Source organism: Palaemon carinicauda, chromosome 30 (assembly GCF_036898095.1).
Source record: "Palaemon carinicauda isolate YSFRI2023 chromosome 30, ASM3689809v2, whole genome shotgun sequence".
Taxonomy (NCBI): domain Eukaryota; kingdom Metazoa; phylum Arthropoda; class Malacostraca; order Decapoda; family Palaemonidae; genus Palaemon; species Palaemon carinicauda.
The window spans coordinates 42,449,799-42,469,442 of record NC_090754.1 but is presented as its reverse complement, the minus strand read 5'-3'; the positions used below and the strand labels follow the sequence as shown (position 1 = coordinate 42,469,442).

The following is a 19,644-nucleotide window of genomic DNA, read 5'->3' as shown; positions in this document are numbered from 1 at the left end:
CCCCTTCTAAGTGGTGATACCTTAACGGGGTGAAATAGTTTGTGTATTGCTTTGATCAGTAAAGCTCTAATAGTCAGAGCCACCCATACTAGGTTGGGTTGCTGTGACCGATCAGAACAAAGGCTCCCACCATTGTTAATCTGCATTAGCCAGCATGTTGATGAAAGTAGCAAAATCAATTCATGTCTGAGGCCTTTGTCCAGCAGATTCAAAACTACTCGGCCTCTCCCCGTCCCTGGAGTGGGGTGGAGGGAATAGTCATACCCAGGTGAGAGAGAGTACCCGAGAGGTACACTGTGTGCATATTATGTAAATATTTAATCCTCATTTTTGATGGGTCGCGTATATAAGAAGATAAGGAAAATGAAAGCCCAGAAGAATGAGACGAAGAAAAAGCTAATTCATGTACTGAATAAACATTGCCTCGGGGAAAAGTCATTGTGGTTTCATGGTTCATTGAATCGGCCGAGTGGCTCAAAGAATTTTTTTTTACATGCAATTATAAAAAAAATCTTTGAAATCTGCTTCATTGGTCTTGGAAAAAGCTGAAATTGTTAGCAGAAGGAAGTCTCGTAGTTGATTACTATTAGTGTGTTGCTGTGTCATTCATCCCGCTGTGAGGATTGATGATAAATGAAGACTCCCTTCTGAGATAGGGAAGTAAAGCAGAAGCGTTACTAAGATTTAGTTTTTACTTAGTTTCGTCATTAATTGTTTTCTCTAAACGACTTTTTCTATTTTACTGATCAAAGCGTGCGTGCTGGCACACACACACACACATATATATAATATATATGTATATATATATATATATATATATATATATATATATATATATATATATATATATATATATATATATATATATATACATGTGTGTATTTATATAATATATATATACATATATATATATATATATACATATATATATATGTATGTATGTATATAGATATACATATATCTGTATATATACATACAGTATATTTCTTTCCTTTGCGACGTTATGTTTATATAACAACTAGTCATCTTTGTGCTTTAGGTCAGTTTTAATGTTCCGTAAAGTTAAGAAATAAACTCTCAGGTGCAATAATCACTAATAAGCATTGTCTTCGGGCACTCTCCTTTGCGTATTGTTTTCGTTTTTTTTACCGAGACAAAGGTATTACCCAGTAAAATCAATAATGGAGCTTCTGCTTCCATTGTAGATTTACATTTGCTTATATGCAATATATAAAGCATTATGTATATGTATATATATGTATATATATATATATATATATATATATATATATATATATATATATATATATATATATAATGTGTGTATAATGTTATGTAGTTCAGCAAACTTTCAACTGGGCTCCACAAGGCACTAGAATAGTTGGAAGATCCAGGCTTACGTGGCTGAGGACTATGAAGCGTGAAGTGGGAGATGATGAATGGAAAAGTATTGAATTGGAAGCTCAAGACAGAGACGACTTCCGAAATCTAACCGAGGCCCTTTGCGTCAATATGCGTAGAAGGAGATAATGTTATATGTTTTGAAGCATATTGTATATATTTCAGTAGCCTAGTCTTATTAATTTTCTATTTATTTAGAATTAAATTGATAAAATATAAGGACGTTAAGTGATCTGTAATGACTGGCAAAACCCCAATTGTTTTTTTTTTTTTTTTTCGTTGAAAAGAATATTTGTCGACTGAACCCAAAGATAATGACATTTGAAAGGTCACGAAGAAATTGTCATGGGAACCAATTTTAATTTCGTTTCCGTGTGTTCGCACACTAGTAACTAGGAAGTTATCGGTCTTCGGTAAATGAAAATCGATTTCCTGGAAACAGCAACAAGGTAATGTGACAGAATTTTGACTTCCTTGTCGGAATGTTGAACTGTTTTTATTGTTTTTATATATTTTAACGCGGTGCATTTTACCCATTTTAGTTTCATTTCGTGTTCTTAGTATTTTTGTATGATGACATTAGGAAAAAACACATTATTTATATCATCATCATCATCTCATACCCCTATTCACGCGAAGGGCATCGGTTAGATTTAGCCATTCGTCTTTATCTTGAGCTTTTAAATCAATACTTCTCCATTCATCATCATCTACTTCACGCTTCAGAGTCCTCAGTTATATATATATATATATATATATATATATATATATATATATATATATATATATATATATATATATATGTATGTATGTATATATATATATATATATATATATATATATATATATATATATATATATATATATATATATATATATTTATATATATACATATATATATATTTATATATATATATATATATATATATATATATATATATATATATATATATATATATATATATATATATATACAGTATATATATGTGTGTGTATAATGTGTGTGTGTGCGAGATAGACAAAAAATTCTTCTTTAAATATTCTCACTTATATTAAGCTTGTCACTCCATGTCTAGATCCAAATGAAAACTAGATGAAGTAACCCCAACTCCCGAGATAGGATTCTTGAGTCACGCACGAATGGTCGAAGTGAGTTTTAACTAAACCCACTTACACACTGATCGTGCATGACTTCTAATCCCCACTCGGGAGGTGGGTTTATTTTATTTGGTCTTAATTTGATCTAGGCACTTTTAGTAAGAGTATCCAGGGAATTATATAATTTGGTTAGGACCATATGTGTCTGGTAAAAAAAAAGTATAACCAGTCAATTCTTTTTAGTGAGGCAGATTTGCACCGACTCACAGGGGTGCCCTTTTCGCTCGGAAAAGTTTCCTGATCGCTGATTGGTTGGACAAGATAATTCTAACTAATCAGATAGCAGGAAACTTTTACGAGGTAAAAGGGCACACCTGCGAGGCGGTGCAAATGCGCCTCATTAAAAAAATAAAATGAAATTTAGGGAACTTTATTCACAAATTAGTTGAATCAGATGTCTGATTAGTAGACCAAACTTTAAACCCTGCTTCGGTTTGATTAAATCCTCTGGGTGGGAGGTTGCAAGTATGTGAGAAGTACGAGAGTGTGTAAGATAAAGTTAAAGGGTGTAACATGTGTGGAGTTTTGGTGTCGTGATGATTGCCTTTTTGTGTAAGTGTATGAAGCTGTATGGGATAGTGATCAGTGACGTGTCTTTTTCTTTCTCTTGAGCTACCTCCTGTTACCTTAAGCGACATAATGTTGAGTCACTTCAGTATATATATATATATATATATATATATATATATATATATATATATATATATATATATATATATAAATATATATATATATATATATATATATATATATATATATATATATATATATATATATATATATGCGTGTGTGTGTATGCAGAGCGTTTTTTTTTTTTTTGTGCAAATAACTTAATATTTTTAGATGGAAGGACTAATGTATTCATTTTAAATCTTATAAATGTTTATCCCTTCCCGAATTTCTAATGGGCTAGCTCTATGATATTCGGTTTTGGCTTTACTGTTGATAATCTCAATGAAGAGACCACAGAGAGAGAGAGAGAGAGAGAGAGAGAGAGAGAGAGAGAGAGAGAGAGAGAGAGAGAGAGAGAGAGAGATTAGGTGATGACACTAGAGCGGACGACAAGGCAAAGGAAACGGATCATTGCAGAGGAATGGCCAGGACGAGCAGCTGATGATCTCTCTCTTTCATATCACGCCATTCCGTTATGTGCCCGTCCTCATCTCAAGTGTACAAGCTGTTACCCTTTTGTCATTTTTTTTCTCTAGTACCCTCAGGCAGCAGTTATTGATGGACATCATGACTCGCTTGGCCTTTACGGTAGAGATAATTCATGAGGACATTTCTATTGAAGATGGATGCCTAGTGGGGTGTTTAAGGGGGGTGAGGATAATCACTAACTTCAGGGACAGAAGGCCAAGGCGAACTGGAAGGAGTTTTTCAGAGTGAAAAGGATTGTTGTTTTGTATCTTGTCTAGTTTATTGTGGTTTCTGATAAGTACTATGAAGTGTGTGTGAGCCTTTAACCACTCACATGTTCGCTACGTCGTTGGTTATCTGGTCAATGAAGATAAGCAATAGTGAGTATGGAAAAAAAAAAAAACACCCCGCCGTCGTTACATAATCCCTTTGAATTTCTATGTACTGTATATATATATATATATATATATATATATATATATATATATATATATATATATATATATATATATATATATATATATATATATATATATATCATTACCGCTTATTGTGAAGGTTTTGTGATGTTTTTTTTAATGGTATTATGAGTGGTATTAGGCTTTCGCTTTTGGTCACTATTTGTTACTAACCAGATCTATTATCTCTTAACTTTGCTGATTGAAATACCAGGAGTATATATATATATATATATATATATATATATATATATATATATATATATAATATATATATATATACTGTATATATATATATATATAGATAGATAGATAGATAGATAGATATATATATATATATATATATATATATATATATATATATAGATAGATAGATAGATAGATAGATATATATATAAATATATATATATAAATATATATATATATAAATATATATATATATATATATATATATATATATATATATATATATATATATACTGTATATATGTGTGTATACATCATTTTTATTGAACTACATTTATAATTAATATAATGTATATGTTTGCATATATACATGTGCATACATAATGATGTTGTTTACTTATTGAAATTTATGATATGATAAGTAATCACACAATTTCCATGAGGTTGGTACCTTGGTCCTGAAAAATATTGTATTGTATATGTAAGTGTCTATCTTTGACTTTCGGATTATTATCTGTTAATTTTTCTCTCATTTAAGACACTGCGCATGTGCATGTCATTAACAGATTAATTGGGTAATACTGGTGAGTTCCATTGTCGTTTTTATGTGTTGGAATAATGTTTTAGTTTTCACTTATCACGTGATCATGTTCAAGAAAGCTATAAAAGCCTTATAAATGGCCTGGCTCTCAGGACCCCGCGTGTAACCTTCAAGCAATTTGGCTTTTAATTCTTCAAATACTGAATGCATTTGATTATCAACAGCAATTTTAGAACTCTGATTCGACTCACAATATTTACATGTTATCGTCAAGCCGCAAGTGTCTATGAAATTTCCTCAAGAAATATCAGTGCCATCATTGAAAACAATACAATAGGATACTTACTGCCCTTCCTTATGAATTTAATGACCTTTCCTCCAAGGGTTGTGAGCTCGGCTAAGCTGGGTAGATCTTCAAGGGCGACGTTGCCTCTTATAAAGTGGTTGAGGACGACATCCTTCGTGAAGTTTGCCACCAGGAAGGGGTTGAAACCCCAGTCAATGGGATAATACTGGTAGAATGCGGAGTCATATGGCACGAGGGCTGTGTATCGACCAGCTGCAATGGACAGTAAAACGAGATTATTGGCATGAAAGGACAAACTGTATGATTCACACTTTTCCCTGATTAAAGTAGCAATCAACCTCTCTCTCTCTCTCTCTCTCTCTCTCTCTCTCTCTCTCTCTCTCTCTCTCTCTCTCTCTCCTATGCTTGCACGTGGAATTTTTATAATATAATCCTTGACCATACAGTAAACCTTAGCAATTTAGTAACTTTCAATAATACAATATTGAAGACTTGGCCTTGTTCATTGTTAACTTCATTATTTTGTAGCAGTTTTGTTCTACTTTGTTTTTCAGACAAGATGCATTATACTAATAAATTCATAAATTGAATAAGGAATTTCAAAGATAAGTGAAGTTTTATTTAGAAACTTCATACAATTGCTGTTACCTGTGGAACGTTATAAATATTCGAGTAGGCCACGTAGGCGATTTTTTTTACTGAACATGAGCACTTGGTTACTTGATATGCTGCTTTATTTTGTCTTGTTTTTTTTTTATTTTCTTTGCATATATTCTATTTTTCATGAAAGAGACTCGTATACTTCCCAAAAAAAAGATATAAAACTAGTTACTTTGAGAAATGTAAAACAATTAACTTACCATCCCTGAATTTGTCACTGATATTTGATGCCAAGAAATGGTGTAAGAATTCAGCACCAGTGTGAGCTCTAGTCATGCGCAGAGATTCCAAGAAGGATTCAAGGAAAGTCTTCTCCTTGGAAGGATCTGCTGCTGACCCTGTGAACTCGGAGATACCTCCTGAAGGTTTATTGTTATTGTTGTTGCTGCTGCTTTCGATGTTAGAAGGAGCAGATTCAGATGACGGTCTACGCCTAGTAGGTATCGTGAAGTCCGAAACGGATCCACTTCCGAAATCTTCCTCGAAAACGGTGATATCATCTGGGCGAGGATCAAGGTCTTCGAACACGGGTTCAATGTTTTCGGGAATCAAGCCAATTTGGGCTTCGGGCTTCAGGTTGTTACTGGTGAGACCCAGAGGGCGGCCGCGGCGGGGCTTGAAGGTGGCGAAGCGATGGGTCAGAGGTGGGATGCTGGTAGGGGAGGAGGAAGTGGGTGGGGTGGCCGTGCTTGGGGCTCTCGTTGGGGCGCTACCGCTGCCGAAGTCCAGGATGGGGATGGAACTCTCGAGGATGTATACCACGCCCTCTGATAGCTTGTGCTCCTCTCCTGTGAAGCGGACCCCGTTTACCATTGGACCATCTGAAAAGGAAAGTTACTCATTACTTTGGGTTACATAGTTCACAAATATATATGTCTGTATGTGTTTGTTTAGATGGCGAGTGTTTGTACATGTCTATATACTAGGTTGGTTTGATGTAAGCGATCAGACAAAAGTCTCGCACCATCACCAATCTGTACTGGCCAACGCGATGATGTAAACTGTCCAAACCCCAGTCATGAATCGACATATGTGTCTGAGGCCTTTCTCCTGTAATGGACTAGAAACGGCTGCATTTGTTTTATATATATATATGTATATATATATATATATATATATATATATATATATATATATATATATATATATATGTGTGTGTGTGTGTGTGTGTGTGCGTGTGCATGTGCGTGTGTGTGTATCATGCTTTATTATGTTTGCTGCTTAACTAATTTTTTACTTAATAATAGATTTATCCCGAGATTTAGTTTGAATCTTTCTTCAAAGGTATTACTTGGTGAGGTGAAACGAATCTTATAGATTTGATGTCATCAACGCCTAATTTACCGATATAACTGGTCATTGCTGATTTCATGCTTGAAGCATATATATGATTATCGAATCCGATCTTTTATGTTATCCTGTTGTTGCCTTAAACATCAGAGTAACAGAAAAAGCCTCGTGTAGGCTCCATGTTTCAACGCACTTTGTAAAAACTTTACAAAACTTAGATTATGTCCCTAGGTGGCTGTCAGCTAAATATGCGCATGTATCATGATTCATATTATTTATACTTTGCATTTAAGCAGGAAAAATTATACATTTTAGGTATTTAATTGTTTGATGAAATTATAGAAAATATTCTTATCGACTCTTGAGGTATGGATCCCGCACATGTGTTAAACTTATTCAAGTTTATTAAAATACCATAAGTGGAAGAAAATTGAATATTGGAAGTGAATAGAAGGAAATAATAGAACTTCAGCTTGTAGAAGGAGGAATCTCTCATATATAATAGAGAGTAAATGGCTGGCTATATATGTATAAATATATATGGCCGGTCACGCTCAGTGGCATTGCCACGCATAAATACTCAGTCTCTCTCCGTCCCTTTGGTATAGGCCTTATGCCTTATTTGCCTTATTTTTTGTTTGGGCTCCCCCAGGTCCCTCAGTGTGAGGCACCTCGTATATCCACCAGAGGGTGAGAGTGAGAGAGAGGGTGTGTGTGTGTTTGCTTATTTATCTAAATATTTAGCCGCCATTCTTGGCGGGTCGCGTACACCAGTAATTAATATTTTTTCTTAGCATGAATGTGAACGCCGGCGTACTACCACCCTAGAGTTTTATAGATTTTAACCACGGTTGCTGTTCGTTGAATGTCAAACCGTCATTAGGATCTTGATCAGAAAAGTCCTACTCTCTTCATCCTGTCAGGCTGGTCGGCGATGACATGACATCATGCATCCTATCGCGATGGCTACAGACTAATGGTTCCCTAGTCTCAGCCATCATGGTGACTTTATCTTTCTGGGCCTGAAGTATTACATCATCTTAGACGTTGTTTGAATTTTTTTTTTTTTTTTTTTTTTTGGTGAAGGTGGACCTTTTTCAGGTATGGTAACGGTTGCCCTTTAAAAAAACTAGAAGTGAAGAATTTTCTTTGCTCAGTGATAATATTATGGATATATATAGCTGTTGTTTTCCGATTTACTTTTGAAAGGAGAATATTTTTTGTTTTTTTAATGGCCATTCTTCCATTCTTTATGGTGGCTGTTCCTTTTTTTTATGGGGGCCTGTTGGTAAATGTTTTCTAAATATTTCTAAACTATTCTATATTATTTAATTTATTAATTTATTTTTAATGCTTTCTTGTTTTTCGGAGATGGTCAAAGATGTGCAATTTTGAATTTTATAATTTCATAAAGAAATTATCTACAGTTAGTCGTTGTAGTAGAGAAACTCTCCATTTTACTATTGGATTGTTATTGTTCAAATTCCTGTGAACTATCGTTTTGAGAAGTTAGAAATTATCTATAACAAGGAAAAATCTGTTTTAAGAAAACAGGTTTGTGCTGTCATCATCATCCTCTGCTACGCCTATTGACGCAAAGGGAATCGGTTAGATTTCGCCAGTCGTCTCCTATCTTGAGCTTTTAAATCAATCCTTCTCCATTCATCTACTATCATTGACAGCAATTTTTAATCGTTCTTTCATTAACAGTTGTGTATTTCAATCATAAAGAGGAATGATTAATTATATTTTAATTACAATTTATTTCTTCACTTTTCAGGTGACCCCTGCAACAGAACTTTCCAGGCTTAAAAGATTCGCCTTCCTTCGTCAAAGGTATGTGAAGAATGCTCTTTATATGTGTTTATGTTGGTCAGTAACTTTTTTTTACAAAGGATATTTATTTTAGAGTTGTTTTTTCATATTTGCACTTTTGTAGTTAGTCTTTTTACTAGGAAACACAATCTTGTCTTTTATAGAAACCACATTAATCCTAACATGACTGGAGGTTTCCGGAACCTGGTAAAACAGTTTTCAATGGGTTTCTAAATATTGGTAATATGACCCATTTGGAGGCACAATGGCGATTCCTATTAAGTTGTTTGTTTGGTGGTTTGAACATTTATTTAGACCTTTGTAAGATATTTGGTCTTTTTATGTGTGTGGAAAATGTTAATAAGAATTATTTAAGATTTCTCGCAATTATCGCAAGCACATATTTTCATGGAAATGTTAATGTTCATTTTATGATGTATATATTTTTATCTTCCATGTTGAGGAATGAGTTTAGTTATAACATATAAGTGGAGAAATAAGAAGCCGTTTTATATTTTCCTTTATTCCGGAATGTTTCATTCGTGCCATTTTCCATCATTATTTCACAACATCGGTTTAGTTAATAGAATAATTCTATTGGAAATTTCTTCAATGTATGAAGTAAAAAAGACAAATCCTCTTGGATGACTTTCATGTTGTTTGTCTTCTAACAGAATGCAACTCCTCAGAGGGAGTCGTCGATCTATGATGTGAGGTTGCAGTTTGAGTCGGGATGCTGCATAGCCATCCATAATTCCCTTTCTTTTTTGTATAATTTGATTGTGGTTTAAACATGACTTGCCCCTAATCTCCATCTTGAAAAGCAGTTTTTAATCAGCATTTTAAGGAATTTCATTGTACAAAATATTTCTTTTAATTTTTTTCTCAAAGCGTATGTCAGTGTCAGTGGCTCAAGGTAAACCGAGTGACTTTTTTTTTTTACTTTTGTTTTTGTTTAATGATGTCTTTGAGCACCATTGTTATTTTTTGTTGGCTAACGAAAACTTATTTTACCGTAAAATTGATAAAAAACTAGTAGATCTGCATTGAAAATTAAGGAACCCCTTTGCCTTAATGGAAAATAAAGAAAATATATTTTCTGTACTGATGCAGTTGATTAGCTATGGGATCCAGTTCCCAGATCGCTAAATACAAAACTGGTATTCCCTGTTGTTTTCCATAAGGGAGCAACCTGGTTAAGCCTTAGCATCACATCTGTCTTTTGGAGCGTAAAGTATGGGAAACAGGAACCATAGTACCATTAAGAATGCTGTCAGAATTAATCTTCGGCTTTTATCGACAGGAGCAGTATCCTTAACATACCTTCGTGGGCAGCCAGCTTACATTATAATCAAGGTAGACTCCAGCAAGTCTACCCGTTACTGACTTAACCGACATTGGTGGTTAGTCAGGAATGCATACCTGTGCTACCGTAAATCTAGATCAGACTCCATCTCTTCTTTACGAAGGGTAGGACGTGTTGCTAGATATCACTGGACGATCGAGGTGATCGCCATCGAGTATCGCGTCCCGATCATTCAATCTCTCCCTCCTCTTGACTCGGGATCCAGTCCCGTTAAGCTTCTATCGGAAGGGATCCGCAAAGAAGCTGGCCCTCCGGGTTGAAGTCCAGACCATGCTGCAGAAGGGCGTTCTCCAAGAGGTCATAGACTGGTCTCCAAGCAATAATGTATCGAAATCTCTTCCATGCATGCTTTGATTTGTGCGATGTGATAGATTTTGCATCTTAAGTGAAATGAGCGCCCTTCTTGATATTCTCGCATATGTATAGCATATAGCGGGGATTATTTATTTATATGAGTATTAATTCTTTCCAAGATCCAGCTTGTTACCACCAGTGTGTGTTACGTGGAAGTCTCTTGTCCGTAGACTAATCAGAGATTCAACTCTGGTAATGGTAATGCCCATGTTAGAAACTGATTGGCAATTAGGACGTTGTTTACGCCTCTTAAGCAAGTCTTTAGGGACAGTGGAATCCTGCTATTCGGTCCTTCTGCCTAAAGTGTTGGTTGTTGTGGATCATTAAGTTAAATGAACGTTTCTCTTGTGACACGCTCTGGCTTTGAAATTTCAATTGACCTGGACAACATTATCACTTCAATTTCGTTCTTACGAGAAGTTCAGTTCTCCTTAGAGGTATCAAAGAAGTTTTCTCCTTTAAAGGATGGTATTCACGTGGAGCTTTATGACTTATTTGAAACATGTCATTTTTACAAAGATATTTCTATAACTATTTGGTCATTAAGTGGGGCCATTTATAATGACAATAGTAATGATTTGGTAATGTTATAGTTTCCATTACTGTTGTTATTAATGTTGTTGGGGTTGCTGTTTTGTTATTGTTGTTTTCGAAACAATTTTGCCAAATGTTTATAAAAACAGTTTAAATGGAACTTATATTACTAGCAACACAAGCTGATGCACAGTCTTACCAGAAATTTAGAAATAAAATTTTGGGTAATAAATCATGTAACCAGTCATCATTTCAGCTATTGCAAAAATAGTGATTGTTACATAATGTTCTTCAGGATATACTTATGCTGAAGACTGACATATGTATCTCCATAACAGGCTGGTATTAATGAGGTTAAGAAACCCTTTGATTCTATTTTCTATTGTACATCAATTGAATGAGTTGACTTACTTGCATCCTTAGTAAAGATGAGGGGCGTTCCGGCTAGAGTTGTGGGAGCAGGTCTCTGAGGAGGGTTGTTTGAATCAATTACTTGGCCTAAGACGACGTGGTTCAGGAGGATTTTCTTGGTGGTGTCCTTGTCTTCTAAGAAACCTCCCCTTTTCGGTAAGCCGGTGTTCTTAGGGACGAGGAGAGTCCATGGTTCGCCTGGCAGAAAAATGAAAACAAAGTTAGTTAAAGTCTTCCAGATGTGGGTGAGAATATTAATCTTATTTGTTAAGATTGGTAAAAAGAGATTGGCTTGAGCCTTCTAAGAAAGGTATTGGTTGAAGTTCTGTTAAAGGAAGAGATTATCACTGTGGATCTGTAAAGGTCATTCAGAGCATGTGAGAATCTACGAGCGAAAATGAATTAATAATTTTTTTTTTTCATTTTTTTTTTTTTTTAGGGAAAAATCTTCCTTAAAAAAGCATTAATTGGAGTCTTCAAAATAAAGGGGTGTTCATCAAAGTCTTTTAAATATATAAATAAGAGATTATTCAATGACTTCCGAAGAAATAGAAAACGTGGGTAGTTGTAGGATTCAAAAGGAAAGAAAGGAGATATATTTAAAGATACTATTGTACATTAATTAAGTCATTGAAAGAAAAGAGAAAGGTTTTAATCAATCGATAGGTTCTAAAAGGAAGAAGAAATCGTCGTATGGCGTCTCTCAAAGAAAACAAAACAACAATTAAATTTTATTAAATGGAAAATGCATCAATTGAAATGTTTCTAAAGAAGAAAGTGATTGATTGAAATCTTCTAAAAAGAAAGGAAAAATACGCAAGATTATTTGAATTATTGTTTAGTAGCAGGGCTAAAAGAGCCCAGTTGAAGTCCCCGGGAAGTTATTTGTAATATTCACTTTTTAAAATAGATATTCAATCATGACTTTTTTGCTCATATGTCATTTATATCTTACAACATACGATGCTTAATGAAGATTTTAACAGTTGTTTAAGTTTAACGATCCGCTTATGTCTTGCATCTAAGTCTGATAATGATTAATGAATATGAAACTTGTTTTGCTAATATATTTTCTTTGTTTTATAATTTCTGTGTGCGTGTAGGAGTATGAGTTTCGAGTTACCACATGATTTGTCATTCAATTTAAAGACAAGTACCTGTAGCTGAAGAGCAAGTAATTGTATTGTGTTTTTTTAGAGTTGTACATTGCAATGCTTTTGTCTCAACTTTGATAGCCATGGTTTTTGTTACGCCAGTTCTACAATCGATCGGTAGCTAGTATTCATTTATTATTATTATTATTATTATTATTATTATTATTATTATTATTATTATTATTATTCTTATTCTTATTCTTATTATTAGCTGAGCTACAAGCCTAGTTGGAAAAGTGGGATGCTATAAGCCCAAGGGATCCAACAGGGAAAAATAGCCCAGTGAGGAAAGGAAATAATGAAATAAACTATATGAGAAGAAATTAACAATTAAAATTATTTAAGAACAGTAACAATATTAAAGCATATTTTTTATATATATAAACTATAAAAAGACTTATTTCAGCCTTTTCAACATAAGAACATTTGCTGCAAGTTTAAGATCATGCAACTTTGTTTATGTTTGTTTGTCGGTACATTATTTGAATGTTTTTGGAATGTTTTATCCCCCCAAAATAAAAAAGTAATTTACTTTTATTTTTTTCTTTTGAGGGGCGCAACTATGTTCATAACTCCCTATTTTATTTTCCTAATCGTTTTGGTTACATAATCCACTTTGCAGTCTGCACCTTGCGTGAAAGGAATGAAGACTTCTTGATAGTGTTCCATCCTAAGAGATGGGTTTTTACCAAAGCAGAGATGCAGTTGGCCTTCGGTGGCTATAGGAATCCAAGGTTCTTAATCGCTGGCGTCTGGAGATATCTGTATGAGCCCCCTGATGGGAGAATATTCCTATTAGCAACGTTAACATCTAGGAAGCACTCTGTTTAATGGGGTTCCTGCTGCTGTTGATGCAGGTACGGGGAGAAAAGGTGATGAATTAAGGTAAAATATGAATTTTTAAATTCTTGAGTAAGGTGAGCATCATCTACAGATCAGGCTATATACAAAGGGAACATGTCTATTTATCGTTTGATGTTCCACGTTACATGTTTTACCTCTTAATCGCATTTTACTTGCTCTGTATGATTCATAGCCCTGGTAGTTTTTTCCCTATTTTTAGAAGCTTCTCTTTGATTGGCTGTTCATAATTCCAGAACTTGAACGCTTATCTGCTGTATGCTTTTATTGTACTTGTTACCATCTTCATAGAATAAAGTTCTGATATTCTTAACATGCATGGTGTTTGGATGAAAGACTTCTCAACTAGCATGAGTATATATTTAAAAATTTTATTTTACCAATCAAAAGTAGATTTACTTGATTATGATGATATCGTTTGGCAAGTTGCTCAGTCGTTTTTACAAAATTATCTCTCTCTCTCTCTCTCTCTCTCTCTCTCTCTCTCTCTCTCTCTCTCTCTCTCTCTCTCTCTCTCTTATTAATAAGGGGAACTGATTTTGGAAACATTTGGCATCTAACCAACGAAAACGGGAAAAAATTCAACTCCACGAATGATTTGCCTTATGTTACTACCAAAGAACTTGAAGTCCAGCAGATAAAACAGCTGTTTATATAAATGGTTATATTTTATGAAAAGAAATACTAATTGATTTAATCTTTTGCGATAGATTAAAAACATGATAATTATGTTTTAGGAAAAGGAATGGCAATCAATTTAATCTATTGCGATGGATTAACGATATGATAATCAAAGATATCTTTCTCCAGTTATCTTCAGATCAGCTGACTACCACACGTTCTCTCGTTTTGTGAATTTCTTAAATTTTAATAGTTACAAATGTTTTTATTTTTTTTTATTTTGATCTTGTCGGCTGATCGGTATTTTGTTTTTAACTTATTTTCCTAATATCCTTTTAAAAGAGGCTGCTTGTTCGAGATGCTTTTATTAGAAAATAAGTATCCTTGAGAAAATATTGCGGTGTCAGATATTATGCAAGACACGAAAACTGAGTCCTGATATGTAACTTCATTGTGTTCTGTACTAGGTATTCCTAAGAGCACACGCCGTTACTTCTCTTATCTTAGTTATGCTAATTAAGAGGGGAAGTGATGCCTTTTATAATATTTGTTTTATTTTTAAATCAATGAATCCAATATGCTGATTTTAGATACAAATGTTTCTAAGAGTATCATAATAGATATTATTATTATTATTATTATTATTATTATTATTATTATTATTATTATTATTATTAAATGCTAAGCTACAACCCTAGTTGGAAAAGCAGGATGCTATAAGCCCAGGGGCCCCAACAGGGAAAATAGCCCAGTGAGGAAAGGAAACAAGGAAAAATGAAATATTTTAAGAATAGTAACAACATTAGAATAGATATTTCCTTTATAAACTATAAAAAGATTTAACAAAACAAGAGGAAGAGAAACTAAATAAACAGTGTGCCCGAGTGTACCCTCAAGCAAGAAAACTCTAACCCAAGACAGTGGAAGACCATAGTACAGAGGCCATGGCACTATGAAAGAAGTGTTTGGTTTTCTCTATCTTCTCTCCAGTTCTGTGTTAAAACGATTGACGAATCATAAAACATACAATTGTTTAATAATGGAATAAATGAGAGGGTAGTTATGCAGTGGAATGCAACTAAAAATTACTTGAAATACACTTTTTCTTGAATTGAACAAGTGATAATCTGTATTTGACGTTCTTCTATTAGATATTTCAACAGCTGCGTTATTTATGATAATTGGAAAAACTCTATGAAAGGAATTTTATATTTTCATGTAGAAACTATAGTATTGTTTAGTACAGCATTCAGAGTATTATAGTTAGTCATCTATATTTCTCAAAGTTGAGACAAGTGACGCAAAATATTATTCAGCGCGTTGTTATCATAACTTGAAGAAGTAATGATAATAATAGTAGGGACAATAGCAAAATTTTCCACATTTCGCTGTCATCGGCGTCGAACTCGGAAGTAATCTGACTGACATTCTAAGAATGTATGACATCATAGTATGCAATGTAATGACATATTTTACCCGGAACCGTTATCATCCTATTGCCATTGTTCTCATAGTACCTGTCATTCGTCCCCAGTTTTTCCTGGATCCAGTTCTAGTCAACTCATTTGGTAACACTAGTTTCGTGACTTACGATATTTAAAGACGTACAAAATTACCCGTTTTTTTTTTCTTGTCATTTGTATTAGATATTTTTTTATATAAAAATTTCATATATCATAACTTCTTTTTCGCTTTGTTGGCATGGAATGGAGAACTGTATTTTATTCTCGTCTTATAGTTGCTGAAAACAATTAATTTAGGTAGATAAATGGATTGTCATTGATGTAATTTTTCATCCTTGGAGTTTTAATAGGTGGATAAGCATGACTATGTATATACCATTACAGAATATCCAAGCAATCCCAGTTTTTAATCAAAAGTAAATATAAAAACAGACATCAAATTTATTTCTAACACAGTACATTTATGTAAAATGTTTCCATAATAACGGCAGTATTATAAATCTACATAAAAATAGTATTTATTCACGAAGACAAACATTATGAGTGATTAAATTGTGTTTGATTTAGCCTCAGATAAAAATCAAGGACGTTTTGATGTGAACATAATGCGCTCGTGACTCTTAAACCACGAGGTCATATGTCGTGTGTGACTGGGCTGTTTATCAAACAGGTTCAGGGGATGACTAACTTTGATCATGAAAAAAATTTCGGAGACGATGCTAAAGTGAAAGATATTGTTATCATAGTTTGATGAATTATGATGATTCTCTCTCTCTCTCTCTCTCTCTCTCTCTCTCTCTCTCTCTCTCTCTCTCTCTCTCTCTCTCTCTCTCTCTCTCTCTCATTGTTATGGTATGGTAGTTTGAGAAATTGTGATGATTTTCTCTCTCTCTCTCTCTCTCCTCTCTCCTCTCTCTCTCTCTCTCTCTCTCTCTCTCTCTCTCTCTCTCTCTCTCTCTCTCATTGTTATGGTAGTTTGAGGAATTGTGATGATTCCCAATTCTCTCTCTCTCTCTCTCTCTCTCTCTCTCTCTCCTCTCTCTCTCTCTCTCTCTCTCTCTCTCCTCTCTCTCTCTCTCTCTCTCTCATTGTTATGGTAGTTTTGAGTAAATATGATGATTCCCAATTATTTTCTCTCTCTCTCTCTCTCTCTCTCCTCTCTCTCTCTCTCTCTCTCTCTCTCTCTCTCTCTCTCTCTCTCTCTCTCTCAATATTCGAGAAACAAAACATCCATATTTTTACTAGGATTGGGAAAATATTTTGCTAACATTTAAAGTAAGCAGGAAACGGTCTTGCCCTTTTGTTTTATTTCCAAGCACGGCTCAGACTTTTGGCCTCCGCTTCAATACTACGCTAAGACCAATTACAAAAACAAGATAGCGAGTGACTCCAGCAGGTTTTCAATCATGATAGATCTATTTTGCTTCGTTTAAAGTGTACCCGGAAGATTATTTGTCTGAAATGGTGGGGAAAAAAAGTTGAAGTGTAAAGATAATTGAAAAAAATGATTGATTTTTCCAAAGGATGAAGTGTATAGCAATCGCCAGTAGGCAAATGCTTTTTTTTTTCTTTGATCAATGGTTTTTTCTCTCTTTTTTATAGTTCTCCCACATTATTATTGAGGTTTAAGATTTTCACTTATCTCAACTGTTTCTTTCGCCTATTTTCAATTTCGTTCACTGTTTAGTCGTATCGTGCCCTTCATTTAATTACAACTCTTGTGTTCAATAAAAAATGCTCCTATATGTATACTTAATGAATTAGGGGTGAAGGATAGACGTGTTGATAGCTATGTATTTCTGAAGGATGTTTTTACAGTGTTCATCATCATACAGTTAGGTCTGAGAGGCTTGGCATATTCCATTAAGGCGGCAATTTCATTAACAAGACATCCAGCAAAATTCACCTCGGCCAAGTCGGAGTTCCGGTAGGTTTTTATGACGGCAGTCTATTCTCTAGGACAATCCTTCTCTTTTCCTTCACCCGCTGCCCCTCTGAGGTACTTCATTAATACCTCGAGTATTTTCCTTATTGGAGACACCTCATACACTAGCCAGTTTCCTCAAAATCAGAGGTATGTATCTCGCTGCATTCACTTCCTCCAATTTCCTTATTCGCTTACTATTTTTGGTGGTCAGAGTTACCTTAACTCACTTCTATATTCAAAAGGCACAAATTCCTTCAATCACTGCTTTTCCCATGATGAGAGGTACCTCTGCTTTCACACCCTTTTTCGATGATCAGAGGTACCCCTTTCGTTACCTTCTCCTTTCATGATCAAAGGTACCAATTCATCCACTTCTTCAGTGATCAAAAGCACCATTACTTTCTTCTCCGTTATCAGAGGCACCTCGTCCATAATCAGAGGTACCTCATCCATAATCAGAGGTACCTCATCCATAATCAAAGGTACCTCTTCCATGATCAGAGGTACATATTCCACGATCAGAGGTACATCTTCCATGATCAGAGGTACTTCTTCCATGATCAGAACTACATCTAACGCGATCAGAGCTACTTCTGCAACGATCAGAGGTACATATTCCACGATCAGAGGTACATATTCCACGATCAGAGATACATATTCCACGATCAGAGATACATATTTCACGATCAGAGGTACCTCTTCCATAATCAGACCTGCCTCCTCCACGATCAGAGGTACATTTTTCACGATCAGAGGTACATCACCCTCGATCAGAGGTACACCTTTCACAATCAGAGGTACCTTTACCATGATCAGAGGTAGGCTTGGGGTGCAGCACCAGATCTATAATCGTCTTTCCCCCCTTCTTGAACGATCTTGGAACAGGAACTCTGCCTCCCTTCCCAAGGTCGATGCCGTGATAAGCCGCAAAGCAAGGAAATTCCAGAGAGAGAAACAATACCCTCCACTTCTCCCTCCCCCATTCTTTCCCTCCATCTCCTCCTCCCCCTTCTTTCCTTCCATCTCCCCCTCCCCCTTCCTTTCCTCCATCCCCTGCCTCGTCAATATTCATCTCATGTTAAAGAATGTTCAGGTATTGAGGTGCTACTTTTATGGTGTTGAATCCCTGCTTTTATTATGTTGATAATCTTTTTATTGTGATTATTCTCTGCTTTTATTATTTCTACTTTTATTGTGTTGATTCTCTGCTTTTATTATTGCTACCTGCGCTATGTTAATTCACTGTTTACTATTTTCCTTTTAATTTTAGTTCTTTCATTTGTTTTTTGTTTTTTTATTTGTATCCTAACTTTTTCTAATGTTATTTAGTTTATGATATTTTGTTTACATTCTTATCTATGTACATATTAGTAAATTGATTAAAACTTGTTTTAATTGTTTTACTTTGTAAATAAGCAGATAAGTCTTTTTAAATCACATCAAATAGGATTAATATTTCAATAGTTATTTACTTTGAATTTTTTTTTCGGGACGGGTAATTGAATGACTCAGAAAAAAGAAAACAGAAATACGAAGTACCTTTAAAAATTCTTTTGTTTATACAGTAAACGGAATTTATTCTCACACTCTGACAAAATACCCGTCGGTGGAAATTAAATCTGCTATATGGGTAAAAGGCATTAATTATATATAATGTCATTTCAGACCCCTTGAACACTTGCCGAAAACTCTAGTAAAGAATGTTATTACTGCCAATGTATGTCGAAACATGGCTAACAACAGTGAAGTAATTATTGAAGAAAAAAAGGTCCACCTGTTTACCAGGATTCTCTCTCTCTCTCTCTCTCTCTCTCTCTCTCTCTCTCTCTGTTATTAACGTTGGATCTCAAGCGTTATCCTGCGTAGTCCAAAGTTTGTTGTAGAGTAATTATTTCCACTGTGGTCTCCCTTCCGGTATCATTTTCCACACTTATTTCTCTTGGTTTAATTGTTAGGTTACCATGCCAAGTTGTGTTTGGTTCACTTTTGTTCTTTTA

General features: G+C 34.5%; 1 protein-coding gene across 2 annotated transcripts in view; it reads right to left on the bottom strand.

The window, feature by feature from the left end:
- Positions 1-19,644, bottom strand: part of LOC137623060 (uncharacterized) — a 225,080-nt gene that overhangs the window by 48,096 nt on the left and 157,340 nt on the right. For both annotated transcript variants that reach the window (XM_068353699.1, XM_068353700.1), the window contains exons 2-4: positions 11,622-11,819; positions 6,052-6,672; positions 5,231-5,443 (exon numbers count right to left, since the gene is read on the bottom strand). In XM_068353699.1, coding sequence (XP_068209800.1) covers positions 5,231-5,443; positions 6,052-6,672; positions 11,622-11,819 — 1,032 coding nt within the window. The remainder of the gene's footprint in view (positions 1-5,230; positions 5,444-6,051; positions 6,673-11,621; positions 11,820-19,644) is intronic.